Below are 19,444 nucleotides of genomic sequence, written 5' to 3'. Positions count from 1 at the left end.
TTGGCTCCAGAATCGTACCCAAAGAGTGCTTATCAATAGTTCCTTCTCAAACTGGGTGGAAGTAACGAGTGGGGTACCACAGGGCTCAGTCCTGGCCCAGTGCCCTTCAACTTTTTTATTAACGACTTGGATGAGGAAGTACAGAGAATGCTTATCAAATTTGCAGATGATACAAAATTGAGGGGCATAGCTAATACCGTGGAAAACAGAAACAAAATTCAAAGGTACCTTGATAGGCTGGAGCATTGGGCTGAAAACAACAGAATGAAATTCAACAAGGATAAATGCAAAGTTCTACACTTAGGAAAAAGAAACCAAATGCACAGATATAAGATGGGGGATACTTGGCTCAGCAATGCGACATGTGAGAAGTTCTTGGAATTGTTGATCACAAGCTGAATATGAGCCAACAGTGTGATGTGGCTGCAAAAAGGCAAATGCTATATTAGGCTGTATTAACAGAAGTATAGTTTCCAAATCGCGTGAAGTATTAGTTCCCCTCTATTCAGCACTGGTTAGGCCTCATCTTGTGTACTGCGTCCAGTTCTGGTCTCCGCACTTCAAGAAGGATGCAGACAAACTGGAACAGGTTCAGAGGAGGGCAACAAGGATGATCAGGGGACTGGAAACCAAGCCCTATGAGGAGAGACTGAAAGAACTGGGCATGTTTAGCCTGGAGAAGAGAAGACTTAGGGAGATATGATAGCACTCTTCAAGTACATGAAAGGTTGTCACATAGAGGAGGGCCGGGATCTCTTCTCGATCGTTCCAGAGTGCAGGACACGGAATAATGGGCTCAAGTTGCAGGAAGCCAGATTTCGACTGGACAACAGGAAAAATTTCCTAACTGTTAGAGCCAAATGACAATGGAATCAATTACCTAGAGAGGTCGTGGGCTCTCCGACACTGGAGGCATTCAAGAGGAAGCTGGACAGCCATCTGTCAGGAATGCTTTGATTTGGATTTCTGCATTCAACAGGGGGTTGGACTTGATGGCCTTTTGGGCCGCTTCCAACTCTACTATTCTACGATTCTATGATTCTATAAATGAATTACTTCCCAGCAGCTGCTACACAATTGAGTGACACATTGCCTCTGAAGACGGAGGTTCTGTTTTCCTATCATGATTTATTTAGAACTAAGTAAGAGCTAAGTAAAGGTGCTGGTTTTGATATATAAAACCATATACCACTTCAGACCAGGATACCTGGTCTCAACATTTGTATACCCAGTCGATCAGTTTGTTCTGCAGGGGAAGGCCTTCTTCAGATACCATCTTATCAGGAGGTCCATTCTACATAACATAGGAAGCAGACCTTTAATGTTGTGGCATCTACCCTTTGGAATTCACTACCCTTAAATATTAGGCAGCGAGCACACTAGTCACTTACAGCAGAGGTGGAGATGCACTAGAACCGACAGAACAGTAAGTGTGTCTCTGCCCTTAGTTAGATGCTGCCTCTGTTGTCTTTCACCAAGCCTTTTAAGTGGATACTTTATCCGAGTCTGCATCTGTACTGGAATAGTTTAAGAGGTTTTATTTTTAAGATGTTTTTAGTGCTTTATCATTGTTTGCTGCCCTGACTCCCTTTGGGAGGACGGGCAGGATGTAAATTTAATTAATAATAGTAAAAATAACAATAATGATAATCCTTAGCACCCATCAAAAAGCAACTTGCCACCATTTATTGTGAAGCCAAAGAGTTGCTTGCATAGAAGACATTGATGGGAAATGTATGTTATTCTCACTCATATATTCATTTTTATGCACACTTCCCCTAACATATGTGTGCTTGTAAACATTGTTGGGTTGGTGAACTGCCCCTCTGAATACCGCTTACCATGGAAACCATAGGGTCGCCGATAAGTCGGAATTGACTTAAAGGCACTCCATTTCATTTTTCAGTTTTGAAGAATGGCTGTGTTTCGGTTCTCACATTGTTCTGGAAAGTGTGAATTTTATAGATTCAGTTTGAAATGTGATCTGAACTGAATTTTTCACCCATTCCTACACTGGATAGCTTTGAAAGAAAACGACCTCCTTTTAGACAACTGGAATTCTATCCCATGTCCCTTAGGCATAGGAAAGGGGTCAGGTTACAGAGAGCATATAAAACCTTGGAAGAGACTGTCCTGCCTTTGGCTATGTGTTTTTTCCCCCCTCCAGTGGGCACTAGGACATTACTAAGTGGATAAATGTTTTTTAAAAAATATCTGATCCTGACAGCCAGAACAGATATTGAACCAGAGGTGCAAATAATACCAGCAGAGCAAGGAATCCTATGATGCAAGTATTAAGTGTCAAGCGATCTATTGTTTTTTCTTTAATAGCGGAAATAATGTGTTTCACAACAGTTCCCATATTGTCAGCTGATTTGCAGGCTGTGCTGATTACTTTATCCCATTCTTGCTCCATCAACGCCATTCAGACAGGAAAAGGACCAGGGTGGTCTGAATATCAGAACAACTTTAAATGTAAGGGTTAAGTGTTCACCTGATTTCCTCAAACTTCTCCCCTCTGAGACCCAAATTAGACAGGGTGGTAAGCACAATGCTACCATTATCATGGACCTCTTGTTGTGATATTATGATGAGTATGGACATCTCCCCAGCATTGCTTTACATTATTGGTTGCTAATGGAGTGTGTGTGTGTTTAGGAGGGGAGGGATGCAGAAAACTATGACATAAAGTAAGGCTATAATATACTTATTGAATGCCATGATTAGTTTCACTCTACATGGCAGGATAGGACAAGCAGACATTTAACCTGGAAGCTTTGGAACAAATTATTTTGGTTAGGCAGGCTCTCATGGGGACAGGAGGAAATATGCTGTGTATTGTGTAGTCATTCTGATAAATTTTAAAAATTGAATTTTTCTGTTTCACTTTTTTTATAAAAAATATTGTCTGAAGAATACGACCTAGAGCCCTGTGATGATCCTGGTGTTCCTGCCTTCAGTCGAAGAATAGGATTTCACTTTGGTGTTGGAGATTTCTTGACATTTTCTTGCTTTTCTGGATATCGTTTGGAAGGTGCGAACAAGCTTACATGCCTAGGTGGTGGCCGTCGTGTATGGAGTGCACCTCTGCCAAGGTGTGTGGGTAGGTGGTCACATGCTTTCATTTCATTCATCAAATAGTTAATCACACACAAGGAATGGAAAAGGAGGGGGGAACAAAGCTAAAGATGTGAAAGCACAGTTTTGTAAGATAAGTACACTTATACATTGGCACAAGAACATTGTTACCCTCTTTTTGTAATTTTCAAAGTTTAAAAAGGGCTGTTGAATTAGTATTTTTAACGTAACATGGAGTTAAATTAACAACCTTTTGATACTAGTAACTGTATTTCTTAACTAAAATTGTCACAGTTGATTATTCTCAAAGCCATAGCCACCTATAGGAATGTAGATTATTTTTTCAGTATATATCATAATTGGAGTGTAGATGCTTTTATCAACTGAGTCTGGTTTTCAATCCACCAACCAATTCAAACTGGTAAAGAAGGCAAAGGTGTCCCTGCACTTATAGTGCGAGTTGTTTCCGACTTTTAGGGTGACGTCTTGCGACGTTTACTAGGCAGACCGTATATATGGGGTGGGATTGCCAGTTCCTTCCCCAGCCTTTCTTTACCCCCCCAGCATATGCCTGGTACTCATTTTACCGACCACGGATGGATGGAAGGCTGAGTGGACCTTGACCCCTTTTACCGGAGATTTGACTTCCTCCTTCCGTTGGAATTGAACTCTGGCCGTGAGCAGAGCTTCGGCTGCGTTACCGCCGCTTACCACTCTGCGCCACGGAGTGGTAGTTAGTTTGAAATGCAGCTGATATTATTGCACAGGAAATGATTTGCATATGCTTAAGTGTGTGTGAAGACATAAATCTTTCTTATGTCTTTGACAGTAAAGATACCAGCCATAGGGCAATAATAATCCTCATTATACTTTCTGATGTTTAAGTCCTATTGCTTAGCATTGGAGGTTAGATTTTTTAGGAGTGCATTTGCTTGTTCCAGATCTTTTATTTTGCTTTTATTTATTTATCATTTGGTTGGGTTAATAATTAAAATTACTTTAAAATACTTGGTTTGCAACAGAATATTAAATATTTTTAGAGAACAATGAAAATTGGACTGTTTTATAAAATGCCTGATATTATATATTAATGTGAAGCTATTACTACACAGGTGTATGTCTGGACTAGGGTCCAAATTGTTTTAGGAAGTTACTTTAAAACCTGTATGGGACAATTAATGTGATCCTTTTGGCTAGAGCTAGAATTATAATCACATGAACTAGCCTCGATTTTTTTAGCAAATTGTTCTGTACAGAATTGGTATAAGAACATAAATGCTTAGTTGCCACTGGCATAATTTTGGTTGCCCTGAAAGTCTGCAGCCTTGCTTTTGGTGTTCAAGTAATGTGGATTAGGGATGAGTGAGAATTCCACTGAAATCAGATTTAGCACCAGATTTTTCGGTGGTCTGCATATTGTCTAGCTTTGCAGAATGATCCTGTTTACTCTGAACTTCAGCAACTTTCCCTTGACACTGGATTTTTTCCTTTTAAATATATTGTTGTTTTCCCTCAAAATTGTTAGGCAAAGCACAGTAGTACAGTTTTTTCTTTCTGTCCCTGCCACCCCTTCCACTTGGATAATCCAAGCTCCAAGCAGGGGAAGCAAGCCAAGCATTACAGAGATTAAAAGGCAAACCTCTCTAAAGTGGCCTTAACATTGTAATCTAGGCTTGATGAAATGGGGGATGGGAGCTGTTTTCCTCCTTTCCTTTCCAAAAAGAAAGAGCTGGTCTCTGCTTGCTAATGTGAAACTGACCAGTCTCAGTAAAAGCCACTTTCCTTTCTGTTATTGATGTTAATATCAATCTTTTTAGGCAAAAAAAAAAAAAAAATTCAGACGGATAAAAGCAACAGATAGTGGACAAAGAAAGAACATGAATCATACTGCCTGTCAGGTCAATGGAATGCCCTATGAATCCTATCCCATTCCTCGGTGCTGAAGAGACACACTGAAAAGACTTCATCACACTGAGACAGTTTGCACAGCATGCTAACCCAGACCTTGGCTTACCAAAACCATGCAGGATCCCAGAGAAGGGCTTACAGCTGTTTTGCTTTTTCCTGATCCTTTTTGCACTGAGTGAAGTCAAAGTTTGGCTTAATATGTTGTCCAAACCAGGATTCATGGTTAAGCTCTCTCATCACAAACCATGATCTGTAGCCTGAGGCTTGTTCTTGATTACAGCTCTTGGTTAGTGAGTATAGAGCTTAACCCCAAGACTCAGTTCAGACAACACGCTAAGCAAACACCTTAGCTCAGCTCAGTATGACACAATAGCAAAAACAACCAGAGAAGAGCAAAGCAACTGCAAGCTCTTCTGCAGCAGGCCACACATTTGTGTGGTCTCACTAAGCCAAGGTTTGGCTTAGCAAGTTGTGCAAAACAGACTGCAAACCAACCTAAAATGTGCTGAATATCATTAAACATTAAAAAATGTTTGCATTGGAAGCATTTCGATTTAAGAACAAAACCAATAATTTATCAGGTTTGAGATATGGAAATCAGACACATATAATAGGTTTCAGAGGATCTCAAATAGATAACTACCAACAATTTATTTCCATTGTGTACTTGTTATGAACTTAGTGACACCTTCACATGCTTTTGAATATCTGCTTCCCATCAAGAAGTACATTTAATGGCTACAACATACATAACTTAAAGGAGTGTTGCTGATCCTCTGAGTATTTTCTCTTCAAGGACTTATTTTGCAATTTTAATTTTTTTTATTTATTTTAAAGACCAGAAAGTTATTTTGAACTTCTTTTCAAATTAGCTCCTTATTTCTCAGTACTCATTGAAGAGATTGCTTCATTAGCTTTGTATTATTAAAACTATTAATAAGTACAGTTTTAAGCTTGAGTTATCAAGATATCATTAAGCTATGACAATTAATCATACTACTGCAGTGCAACTGTATATTGAAAATGCTGTGTCTGATGGTGGGGAGTGGGTGGGTTGGTGAGGGGGAAGAAGATTAGATCCTCCAAACACCTAAGGCTGTATACACATTACTGGCTTAAAACACAGTTAGAACATTCTTTTTCTCAATTAGGATCAAAACTGGCTTTTGGGAAAATGCATCAAATGGAATGTAATATTTTTGAAGAGGCTACAGGATAGATTGTGGTTAACATGTATATACCACTTCCCATAACAGTGGTGGGAGTGCACAGTGGTGGGGGTGTGGGGGGACATACACAGCCTAAGTCCTGTTCATGTGTAGCTCGCATGTAGGGGATTCATGGTTTTACGTAGGAGCAGGGCACACTTCTTGCCTCACTTTTGACCTGCATCACTGTGCTAGCTCTGTCCTTTGATGACTGCATGTTGATCAGATGTGATGGCATGATTGTAGCATATGGGCTACATATGGAGTGGGACATTTGGACGCAATGTCCCTGATGCTTGGTGTCGAGCTAGATATGTTCAATGTGTGCAAATTTAGTATAATGGTGTGATAAAGGCAAACCTTGAAGGAAGCACTTGTATAGTTGTTAACACACATTCTTTCATAGATGCCTTTGGAGTTTAGTTGCTTGGGACTTGTGTTGTTCACTTGCATTCACAGAATCGGCTGGAATCAACATTGAGGTTTTCTTCCTTAGAGTAAATATCTAAGTCCCTTTCTCTCCCTTCATTTTTGATCTTTGCTTGCATTTTCTTTTTGTTTCTTTGTTTGACGCCATGTAGGAAATTAATATTATTTAGCTCTATTAAATTAATATTGCTCAGTCCTAAAAATTATTGGATGGGTTTTTTATGTATTCTGAGGCAAATGTTTATTTGTGGACTATTTTATTAAAAAGATAATGAAAAGGTCTATCAAAGCTGTACAAAAGGCTTTGTTCCAAATGTCAGGCTTATGAAAGAGGCATTACAAAGGTGCACTTTTCTCCTGACAGAACTCATTTAATTTGAATTTCTGATATAAATCAGCTGTTCTCAATTTTGAATATAAATTCTCTGACCAGTATTCTGTTTGACTTTTTAAAGTGCTTTCCAGCCCTTTATCTACTACATCACAAGACAATGATGATCCATTGCTTTGTAGAAATAATTTCAAAATTATCTACTTTCATAATTAAATTGATTTTGCTGAAAGCAGTTGGTGTTCATACACTGTCTTCATTATCCCTAAGCTGAGTTTAGGTGCAGGTGAACCACAACAGAAAATACTGTTTATTCAGACTGCTAAGGAGAATACGTACCCCTTAATCCCTTTTCAATTCTTTTTAAATATAATCTCCATTTTTCTTAAAGTATTAATAACATTTCCTTTGCAACTCATTCCTGCACTCTGACAGCAGAAGTTCAAATATCCTAAACTTTAACAAAACCTTACTTGCCTGGTGAGACCCAACATTTATGATGGTTGATCTGGAGGAATTAACTAATATTTGAAATAGAAGAGTTTTTTATGTTGGATGGATTGAGCAAATACTTGTGATCACTGCATATTTCTTAGGGGAGATCAACACAAAAATCACATGGTGGTGTCCTTCTGGGACCATTCCATTTTATAGCATGGGGTGAGATGGCACTTTTAAACTTCTGTCCTGTGGGAAAATCAATCAGTGAGTACAGAAAACTAGCACATCAGAGAGAAGGATAGCGATAATAAATTACACTGACCCATTAGTTTTCTACATGGAAAGTTATGTTAATATTCAGAGGAGGATTCAATAATATAATCCTACAATTTGAACAGCTCATGAAGGAGTCTACCAGCTGACCCACCGAATTATAGTTGTTTATTCTATTATAGCTTCAGTTACAAAGGATGTTTTTTCCCCTAGATCAAAGGGGAGATGGGAACTTAAAGCACAAGAAAGATCTATTGGTAGTGTCTAACAAAGTAGTCCCATTAGTCCAAGGATTTTCATTTGTGTAATAGAACTTCCTCTCTCAATCCTCTCCCCATGCACCCCCTGCAGACGTCCCAAATCTGTTCTGGAAGGTTCGTGGAAAACTCAGAACAGATTTAAAGGCATGTGGGGGGCACACAGGGAGAGGAGAAAATTTTGTTTTATTTTGCCCAGCCAGAAGCCTTGCACTAATGGAACATGACGAATACATGGAGTAGGCTTTGCTATTAAAAATGATCTTGTGAAGCTCTTGTCAGAAGTTCCTACTGACATTAATGAATGACTTTCAACTCTCTGATTAAAACTCGCCAGAAACCAGAAGGCAACTATTCTAAGTGCTTATGCATCGAGGAAATTTTTTATAACCAGCTGGACACCACCTTATCACAGATAAAATTATCCTCCTGGGCGATTTCAATACAAGAATTGGGCATGATTTTGATTTATGGCCAGGAACCATTGGGAAAGAAGGAGTTGGCAATAGCAACCTGAATGGAATTCTACTTCTGACTAAATGTGCAGAGCATAATCTTGTTATCACAAACACACTCTTTCGCCAGAAAGATAAATTTAAAACATCATGGAAGCAACATCTGTCGAAGCACTGGCATCTCCTGGATTACGAAATTGTCTGTGCCAGAGATCATCATGATGTACTCCTCACCAGGGCCATGACGAGTGCCGATGACTGCTGGACAGACCACCAATTAATTCGATCTACTATGGCCATTAATATTGTTCCTCAACGTAGGCTCCAAGGAAGAAAACCAAGGCGTAAAATGAACATCCACGCCCTTCAAGATCCTATTAAGCGAGCTTGCTTTCAAACAACTCTCAAGAAACATCTACCTACGGAACTCCCTGAAAACGTTGCGTAACACTGGATTAAACTGAAGACTTCCATTATTGCAGCATGTGAACAAACTATTGGATACCAAACTAAGAAACATCAGGACTGGTTTGATGAGAATGATAGTGAGATTGAACATATCATTGACAAGAAAAGGAAAGCCTTCCAGATATGGCAAAAAGACATTAACTGTGCTGCTAAGAAAAGAAAATATGCCAGTCTATTGCACTGCGTTGGAAAGAGCATTACCACGACCTCCTTAATCATAACTCTATTATGGCTGATGCGGTCTTCTCGCAAATCCCACAACAACAAATTAGAGATGAGCTTGCAGTATCCCCTAATTTGGATGAAGTCAGTAAAGTCATTAATCAAATGAAGAATAACAAAGCGAGTGGACCTGATGGGATTCCTGCTGAAGTCTTTAAAGAAAGTGGGCCTGAACTTACACAACAACTTCATAAGCTCATCAAAAAAATCTGGATGAGGGAGGAGATCCTGGAAGACTTTAGGGATGCCATAATTATCACTCTTTTCAACAAGGGTGATAGAACAGATTGTGGGAACTACCGAGGCATCTCTGTTCTTGCTACCGCAGGTAAAATCCTTGCAAGGATCCTTGCAAATCGCCTCCTACCTATCACAGAAGACATCCTCCCTGAATCCCAAAATGGTTTCCACCCTTCCAGGGGGACAGTGGACATGATCTTCACTGCACGACAGCTTCAAGAAAAATGCAGGGAGCAAAACCGAGCTCTGTATATGGCGTTTATTGATCTGACTAAGGCCTTTGATATTGTAAATCAAACTGCTCTCTGGACCATCCTTCTGAAAATTGGATGCCCTAATAAATTTGTGAATATTTTGCAGCTCCTCCATGACAACATGACAGCAACAATTTTGATAACAATGGCTCTCGAAGTGATCCATTCAAAGTGGGATCAGGCGTCAAACAGGGATGTGTCATTGCTCCAACCTTATTTGCTATTTTTATCGCCGTGATTCTACACCTTGTTGAGGGGAAACTTCCCACTGGTGTGGAAATCACATATCGAACAGATGGAAAGCTTTTTAATCTCAGTAGGCTGAAAGCAAAAAGTAAGATAATTACAACCTCTGTCATAGACCTTCAATATGCCAATGATAACGTAGTCTCCGCACACTCAGAGGAAGATCTTCAAACTATCCTAAATGTCTTTGCAGAAGCATATGAAAAGCTTGGCCTCTCGCTTAACATCAAAAAAACCAAAGTGCTTCATCAGCAAGTGCGAACCAATCCCTCTGTAGCACCATCAATCCAGCTTAATGGTGCAACACTGGAGACTGTCAATCACTTTTCTTATCTTGGCAGCCATCTCTCTGTAAAAGCTGACATCGACGCTGAAATTCAACATCATCTGAGCTCTGCGAGTGCCGCATTCTCCTGAATGAAGCGTAGAGTGTTCGAGGATTGGGATATTTGCAGGGAGACCAAAATGCTTATTTACAAAGCCATTGTACTACCAACCTTACTGTACGCCTGTGAAACATGGACCATCTATAAACGCCACTCCCAACTTCTTGAAAGATTCCACCAAGGCTGCCTCCAGAAAATTCTGCAAATTACTTGGGAAGATAGGCGGACTAATAGTTTAGTTTAGTTTAGTTTAATTTCATTTATAAACCGCCCATAACCAACAACTCCCTGGGCGGTGTACAACATAAGATAATACAATAAATCAACAAAAATCATGAAATATAAAAAATACGGATACATAATAACAATAATGTAATATTAAGATCACTAAACCATTAAAACATTAAAATACTTTAACATGAATTAAAATGTTAATGTTAGCGTATTGGAAGAAGCAAAGACCACCAGTGTTGAAACAATGATCCTCCAACATCAACTTTGCTGGACCGGCCATGTTGTTCGAATGCCTGATCACCGTCTTCCAAAGCAGCTACTTTACTCCCAACTTAAGGATGGAAAACGGAACATCAGTGGACAGCAAAAGAGTTTTAAAGATGTTCTCAAAGCTAATCTAAAAAAATGTAACATAAGTATCAAGAACTGGGAAGCCTTGGCCCATGAGCGTCCCAATTGGAGGTCGGCCATTATCAAAGGTGCTATGGACTTTGAAGAAGCACGAGTACAGGGCGAAAGGGACAAACGAGCTAAGCGGAAGGCATGTCAAGCAAATCCTCATAGTGACCATCTTCCATCTGGAAACCTATGACTAATGGAACTACTTCATTTGCTACCGCCCTAAGTTTTTCCATCATGGGTGATGAGTTTAAAGTGAGTTGAGTGCAAGACTGTTCTGTTTGCCAGGACTGTCGGATGGTCAATTAGCAAACTTGCCTTGGATAGCTTCATTGCGTCAGGAGCTAGACAGGGAAGAAGACAGCTACATATTCCATCATTCTCATGCCTTTTTGCAAAACCTGCAAGAGTCATTAGTGAAGCTAAAGGATGATTTTGTCCTTGCTCTCTAAGATTCAGCTTAGTTCATCACCCAAAACAAAAGGAAAGGCAGGATAGAAATTTAATTAACAACCAGAACAACAAAATAGTATGAAGTGGCATGAAGATACACCTGGAAGAGACCTGATTGTTTAGAGCAGTGGTGGGTAATCTTGGGCCCGCAACCCTGACTTGGCCCATCAGGTTTTCCTGTTTGGCCCTGAGGCAGTTTGGAAAAAGCCACACCCATGTGCCTTACACCTGATATCATACATGATGCTAGAGGAGTGTGTGTGTGAGACAGAGGGAGGTAAGGGCAGGGCTTTAAAGGAACAACTGGAAGCTTGAAGTGGGCTCCAGTTGTTTCTGTCCTGGCTCCTGCCCCAAAATGACAACATGTGCATTTTCTTGCAAGTAAATAAGTGAACATTTATTATTGCAAATCAACAACACCAGCTCAGCATCATGGAAAGAGCAGAATATAGTCCAGGTGCTCTTACAAGGCAAAGGGGCAGCAACAATAAGTCCGGTTTAGTATCAAAGCCAAAGTTCAGATGCCCAAGATCAGTAACAGGGATTTCAAGATTGCACAAGAGTGTGAAGTTGTTCCATTGAGGTTTCCCCTATCTGTCAAGCTTTTAAGCAGAAGTTCTGTGTTGGAGTAAGTTGTTTTCCAAAGTGCTCATCAGCTGATGAGAGGTAGGATCATGCCTTGTTCAGTGAGGGGAAGGTAGTTTCCATTCAATGAAAACCACTTTTCCCTCACTGTATTCCTCCTTTGCACCTCCAACATGGGGGGGTGGGAATGTTCTGCCAAAGGGGCAGAGGCTCTTTTGTGCATTCGGAGTCAATGAACGCACCAGTGAGGTGAAAGCTAAAGAGCTTATTAAATAATAGAGAAGAAACCCTGCAGACGTATATCACAATGCTTATATCCTTTCAGATGTCAGGTAATCCTTCCAGGAAAAAACTTTCGAGATGACAATGGATGAACCCCTTCTGTTAGTTGGAGCTGGCTGGCTGGTCCACAGCACCATCCCAGGCTGGTCTGTGTGGAGTTCCTTCCTCATCAGAGGCTTGCTGCTTCTGAGGTTCCTACTAACAGTCCTTCAACCTCTTTCTATATACTGTTGAGCTATGTTGACAAAGCTTATTGGTGCATTAATTACACCTGCTTTTGGGGTTATATGTCAGCCTTGACAATGTCTGTGTAGTTGTGCCAGGTTGAAGGATTACTGAACATTTTGTAAGCAACTAAAGGAAGTACTACATCCTCCCCTACTAATAAGAGATGTGCACAACTGCTTGGCAAGCAGCCTCTATCCTCTACAAAGTGGTGTACTGCTTAGGCTTACCTTTGAGAGATAGATAGCCCCAAAGTCCCTTGGCAGAGAACTAATTTCCCCAAGCTAAAGCTAACTAGAGAAAATAGCACCAGAGAACTCAGGCCTAAAAGGCTACAATAGTACTAATACAAGAATACATATAGAAGCATGGCTGGCTATAGGGAAGTCTGGCCCCCAGGGTGCCACTAGGCGTGAGTGCAGCCATTGCCACACATCACTATCAATCTTCCTTGAGATCATAATTATTTTCTGCATTTTCCCACTACGGGCAGGGGGGATCGTAAAGCCCATTCCCACACTCCCCCTTTCAACTTCTGATGTTGGAGGTTGAAAAGAACAGCATAGGGCAGCTTGCAAAGCATAAAGCTGACAAAGGGCTAATAAACTGATGAGGGCTAATAAACTGAGGCTCAATCCAGACGACTGAGATGCTGCTAGTGGGTGGTTCTTCTGACCAGATGGTGGATGTCCAACCTGTTCTGGATGGGGTTGCACTCCCCCTGAAGGAGCAGGTTCGTAGCTTGGGGGTTCTCCTAGAACCATCTCTGTCACTTGAGGCTCTGGTAGCCTCGGTGGCACGGAGTGCATTCTATCAGCTTCGGTTGGTGGCCCAACTACGTCCCTATCTGGACAGAGATAACCTGGCTTCAGTGGTCCATGCTCTGGTAACCTCCAGATTAGATTACTGCAATGCACTCTACGTTGGGCTGCCTTTGAAGATGGTTCGGAAGCTGCAGCTTGTGCAAAATGCAGCGGTCAGATTGGTAACAGGGACCAGACGGTCTGAACATATAAAACCGATTCTGGCCCACTTGCATTGGCTGCCTGTATGTTTCCGAGCTCAATTCAAGGTGCCGAGCTCAATTCAAGGTGCTGGTTTTGACCTATAAAGCCTTACACGGCTTGGGACCACAATACCTGATGGAACGCCTCTCCCGATACGAAACCACCTGTACACTACGTTCAAGATCAAAGGCCCTCCTCTGGGTGCCTACTCCAATGAAAGCTTGGAGGGTGGCAACAAGGGAGAGGGCCTTCTCAGTGGTGGCCCCCAAATTATGGAAAGTTCTTATTGACAAGGTGCGCCTGGCGCCAACACTGTTATCTTTTTGGCACCAGGTCAAGACTTTCCTCTTCTCCCAGGCATTTTAGCATGTGTTTTAAATTGTTTTAATTTTTTTAATTGTGTTTTCAATTGTTTTTAAAATATGTGTTTAAATTGTATATTTGTTTTAATGTTTTTGGTTGCTGTAAACCGCCCAGAGAGCTTCGGCTTTGGGGCGGTATACAAATGCAATAAATAAATAAATAAATAAATAAAGCAAGCTTGGGAACCCCATGCAATGGATTTTGACAGGGGGTGGAGCAATTCACCTGCCAATCATGTGACATCAAAATGATGTCATGGGATTATCAGATAAATTGCCTTGCCCACCTGTCAATGTTGGCCATCCCTGGTTTATTATTTATGTATTAAATTTGTATCCCTCCCTTCCTCCTAAAGGTGCCTGGGGCAGCAAACAACAAGCAATAAAACAATAAAGAAATATTTAAAAAATCTTAAGAACAATTCCAAAACAAATGCAGACTGGGATAAAACTCTCTACTTAAAAGGCTTCCTGAAAGAGGAGGGTCCTCAGTAGGGCTATGCACTGGACTTGGCCAAGGCTCAAGCCACATCAGGCCCATTCAGAAGCTGTTGGCTCTCAGTCTCTCCATCATATGTTTAATTTGATTTTTTTACCCTAATTAAACAGAGCCCAACCCCAAAGTTATTCAGGAGTGACTCCAAGCCACAGTAGTTGGTCCCCAGGTTGTCCCCTTTCTGGACTGGAGCCTTGGGGTAGATAGGAGGGTCACTGCACAACCCTAGACCTCAGTAGACACTGTAAAGACAACAGAGATGGTGCCTGTGTAGTATTTAGAGGGAGGGAATTTCAAAGTGTAGCTGTAACACTAAAGGCCCAATTTCTGTATTGTACAGAGCGGACGTCCTGGTAAGATGGTATCTTCAGGAGGGCCTCATTCACAGAGCACAGTAATTGACTGGGTATATAGGGGATGATACATTCTTTCAGGTTTATGGGTCACTGCATACCACCCATTGATATGAAAACAGTTGGTTTTATGTCTGTTGGGTGATTTTGTTTTTTAAAAATGATTTTTTGTTCCGTCTTCAGAGATGCTCAGTGGACACAGTTTGTGAACTTCTGTCTTAACAGCAGTGCTTCTCCACTATGAAAAACAGTATAATCCAGTCTTTCACTATATATGAACTTAAAGATATGCATGCCTGGGTCATTTAAAACATTGTTTTATGCCAGGTGAAGACCTGGTGTGATCAAAGCTGGCACCCACTAAGATGCTTCAGATTTCAATGATTCAACTATTTTAAAAAGAGATGGCTTTGAATATAGCTAGCCCTTGGAATCTAGACTTTGAAAAGTAGGAATAAGCCATATCTGTGAGAGAGGTTTTGAACTAACTAATTCACAATAGAGCCCTCTTTTGATTTAAACTTTCGTTAATCACTACCTCTTTAACTGAAAAAAATCAAACCAAATCAAAAGTAACATGTATTCTCTGTCTGATAAGAATGAAGTGCATCTCCTTTCAATCTGAGGAATAGCATGCTGGTTTCTTTTTCTCTTTCTCTCTCTTTTTTTACAGATATTATCTAAGATGGCAGAAGCATTTCAAGCATATTAGCAGGAACCCCTCTGTGGTTTCTGTGGAGTTTTTTTTCCAAAGGTGGAGGTGGCTTTGTCCTGTTGAATGCTGGTAGCCTTCCATTTAATTTTAGTTTTTTTAAAAAAAAAATCAGCATGCTGTTTCAGACTACAGGACAAATTCCCCACTGATTTCATGTAATTGTAGTCTGTTTACCTTTTCAAATACTTTTGTAAATTTTCTTCTTGTCCCTTTTGAACTAGAAATAGCTATGTCCCTCAGTAACTGGTCAATTTTATTAATGCAGGAACTTGTTGCTATAGTTTTGACTGAAGTAGTACTATTTACCATTAAAATGTTTATTTGGCCATAATTGCTTAATGAAAATCAATACTAACATACAATTCTAATTGAGACAATTAATTGACAAAATATTAATTATGGGATTGAATCTTTAGAAACGAGTCTTGATGAGACTGTTATTTAAAAACAGCCACCATTTGTGGTGTGCTTGGTTCCCCCTCCCCTTATTTAATAGTTCATGCTGTAATGGTTAATATAAAAAAGTTAAAACAAAAAATGAAAAGTTTTTAATTTAAAATATATATTATTTGTTCCTTTGTTCTTTTGCTGTGTTTCTTGTATTATTTTAAAAAATCCTTCCTGTTGGTACGAATGATGAGGAAATTAACTACATCATTTCCAAGCCAACTCAGTCAATAAGCCTGATCTTTAGGCCTGTTGGGGAAACAGAGGGGCTCTTGGTCCAGCAGCTCTGAGTCTCCTTCTGTCGCACCCTGCCTCTGGAACACCCTGTTTTGTGTCCTGACAGGGCGGGTTCTAAAGGGCGGCCAGGTTGGGCACTCGCCCGATGGCCCCTGGAGCTACAGGAGGCCCCTCAGCTGCCCCTCCACTCCCCTTCCGCGATCTGCCGGCCCCCCACACCCCCACCTACCTTTCTGCTATCTTTTACCATTGCCCTTAATGAAGATGGCGGCTGAGGTTTCCCTAAGGCACTGAAGCCCCTGCTGCCATCTTAGTTGATGGCAGAGATGCGTGCACATAGCACGCACGCGTGCCATCAACAAATATGGCGGAGGAGGTGTCATCCCATTAGGGAAACCACAGCCGCCATCTTCGTTAAGGGCAATGGTAAAAGACAGCAGAAAGGTAGGTGTGGGTGTGGGGGGCGCTTGTGTGCGTGCACGATGCATGCACGCTGTCCCGTCCAGAGCCAGAACTACGAGGCTGAGACATGGGTGCAATTAAAACTCGTTTTATTAAAGTAATGGATACATCAAAGGCATTGCGCTTCATAGAAAAACCTGCACTAACTCACTAAAATCCCTAAGTACACTCTAGACATGCTCTGCGGTGTATGAAGGAAGTTGACTCAGCAGCTCCCCACTGTGAGCAGCGAGCTTAAGTAGGGAACATTTTCGATTGTAATCTCTGACTCCTTCGCAAGTCCTGTCTCTGCCCTGTCCGTTTCTCGCGGCGGCGGGAGCGAGGTGACGGGGGGCATGTCTCTAATGGCTCATCAAAAGACACCTGCTCCTGAGTAACGGGCTCGAGGTCAGGGGGCTGCATCACGCTGGTGGCATCCTGGGAACTGCTTGGTAAGGGAGGAGTTGGCACTTTCGCTGGAGCTTCCCCCAACAGGTCCTCAGCAGCAACTGGGGTTGGCACGTTCTGCTCCTCAGAGATCGCGCCATCCGTGGGAACTGGCTGGAATTCATGCTTGCTTCTCCCCCCAAGGTCCTGCTCAGACTCAACAACCCCCAAGCCTTCTGTGTCTTCTGGCAGTAGAGGTGCCTGACACTCATGCCTCCTCCCTTCCTGTCCCTTCTGGGAGAGCTGAGGCTCAAGACACGCACGCACACACGCCGGGGGACAGGGCAAGCTGATGCCCAAGGGCCCCGGGATTCCTGGAGCCGGCCCTGTGTCCTGATAACAATGCTTTTCGCAGGCATACTAGGGCTGCTTTCAGACATGGGGCTTATTGCATTAGTTTAATGGATTAAAATGGTAGCGCTTCTGTTTGGACTTCTAAAATTCCTTTCACACTGCTGTACCTGCTGCATTATGGAACAGCTGATATACTGGCATTTCATGCAACTGTCTTTCACGTGGCTGCAATGAATGTCTTATTTCTGTCACTTAACCATTGTACACATGTACAATATATATATATACTGTACAATTTTTGTCAGGCAAAGAAAAAAAAACCTGTGTGCCTAAAGCACTGCATGTTGGGATGCCTGTTAAATGAGCGGCTGCAGCTAGCAAAAAATTCCTGCAGTTTTCCGGGTTCCCAAGCTTGCAAATGGATTATTTTTGGTATTATTTATCATGAAAATTAGCTGTAAACTTGCACTATATTCCACTAGAATTTCAGAACTAGCTTGTATGTCATGTAAAAGATCAAATTTATTGCGCAAATTACCAGGTAAGAAATAGTCTGAATAACATAATAAAGTGCAGCGTGAAAGCAGCCCAGGAGCAGTCAGGACAGAGGTACGTCCTGCTAGTGGAGCTCCTCTCTGCCAGTGGCAGGAACTTCTACCCCATCCCTAAGCCCCTCGAGCAGTTGAAAATCAGTGGGATCGATTAGTCAGGGCTAACTTAAATTGATTTCAGTGGGACATAAGAATTACTAACTTACTTTGGATTCAACCCCTTGCTTTTGAATTTATTTAATCAATGTTGAATTAGTGGAAAGACATGAACATGTATGGTTACCTTTATGAAACTGGGCTATACAATTGGCTATAACTTTCCTCACATTATCAAATCAGAATTTTATTATTTTTAAAACGTGTGATGGCCCTATGCTAATTGGGCAACCTGCCCCAAGTTAAGGCAACCCTACAGAAAATAAAATAATTCTTCGAAGGTAACAGTGTCCTGTGTTATGATCCGAGGAACACTTGTTGTTGAATTTATCATCCAGGCAGAAACCGATTTAAACAAGTAACTTCTGTTTGAACTAACTGTAGATCCTACCCATGATTCTGATATGTAGAAGTCCAGTGGTGTATGTAGGAATTGATTTGATAAATCTGTACAATCAAACTTAAAATCAGCAAGTAAGGCTATCACTATGGTTTTAAGTCTGCATGGGAAATGAGAAGTGCAGGTAACTTGTAATGCAATAATTGTCCTTGCCATTAATAAGTCTAACTTTTGGAATATAAGGCATCAGTGGAGATTCAATTGCTATTGTTGTTTTGTTGTTACTTTTTCTCCCCCAAAGCTGACAAACTTCAAAATCCCCCATCCTTTTTTTTTTGAGCAAAGTGGATGCAGTTGATTGGGGAGGAATTATAGGTGCAATGATTGATATAATTTATTATTTTGGTGAAATTGCAAAAGTCCACAGTCCCAGCAACAAGCAACATATATTTAAGTGATTTCTTCTGAGATAGTGAAATATAAAACAGAAAATAAATTAACTGTACTGAAAGATTGGTCTGTATGTAGTCTTTCTTTTATTAATGCAAAAATTAGATAGCTCTGTCCATGACACACTGTAATAAAAGCACAAATAGTATATTACATTTCCCTGGTCAAAATAAATATGTATACTTATTTTAAGCACCTTTGTGTAGGTTGCATAAACAGATGCTTGCAAGTGAGGAATTCATTTTGAAAATAACACAATGGTAGCAAGCAAGGCTGGCTGGTTGGCTGGATTACATCATCTGGTATCCTAAACACATTACATGGAAGTAATGTAAGTGGGTTTAGGCTGTTACTATAGACCATTATCTCTAGTTTGCTTGTCAGACTTCTCTGGGAAATTTAAGTCACCTTCACTCCTGTTTGCTATTAGGCATTTTCTTGGGAATTTTGCAGAGGCAAGTAACTTTCACCTGTTTGCAATTAGACACTAGCTAGAGTGCTGCAGACTGTGAAGGATCAGTTGTATTATACATATACATTGGTTTTACCTTTGTGTATAGAATTCCCCAAATGCTTCCAAATGTGAGGGTAGTCCCAAACCACAGTGCAGTGAGACATTAAAAATACAACTGAGAGGGTCTGAGACAAAGGCAAAATTGCACATCTAGGATGATTCAGTGATTCTTTGTCTAGAGGCTAAAAAAGGCTAAGAAATTGTTTTAAAAACTTATGAGTACATAATGGATTATATCCAACAGTGTGTAAACTGATTTC

The 19,444-nt window shown here is 40.9% G+C and overlaps 1 protein-coding gene across 1 annotated transcript in view; it reads left to right on the top strand.

Annotated features, from left to right (window-relative positions):
* The window catches only part of CSMD1 (CUB and Sushi multiple domains 1), a 1,745,606-nt gene that overhangs the window by 1,343,162 nt on the left and 383,000 nt on the right, over positions 1-19,444 (top strand). The window contains exon 21 of the mRNA XM_061622907.1: positions 2,915-3,103. Coding sequence (XP_061478891.1) covers positions 2,915-3,103 — 189 coding nt within the window. The remainder of the gene's footprint in view (positions 1-2,914; positions 3,104-19,444) is intronic.

This window comes from Rhineura floridana, chromosome 4 (assembly GCF_030035675.1).
Source record: "Rhineura floridana isolate rRhiFlo1 chromosome 4, rRhiFlo1.hap2, whole genome shotgun sequence".
Lineage (NCBI taxonomy): Eukaryota > Metazoa > Chordata > Lepidosauria > Squamata > Rhineuridae > Rhineura > Rhineura floridana.
This window is presented reverse-complemented; position numbering and strand designations above follow the sequence as displayed.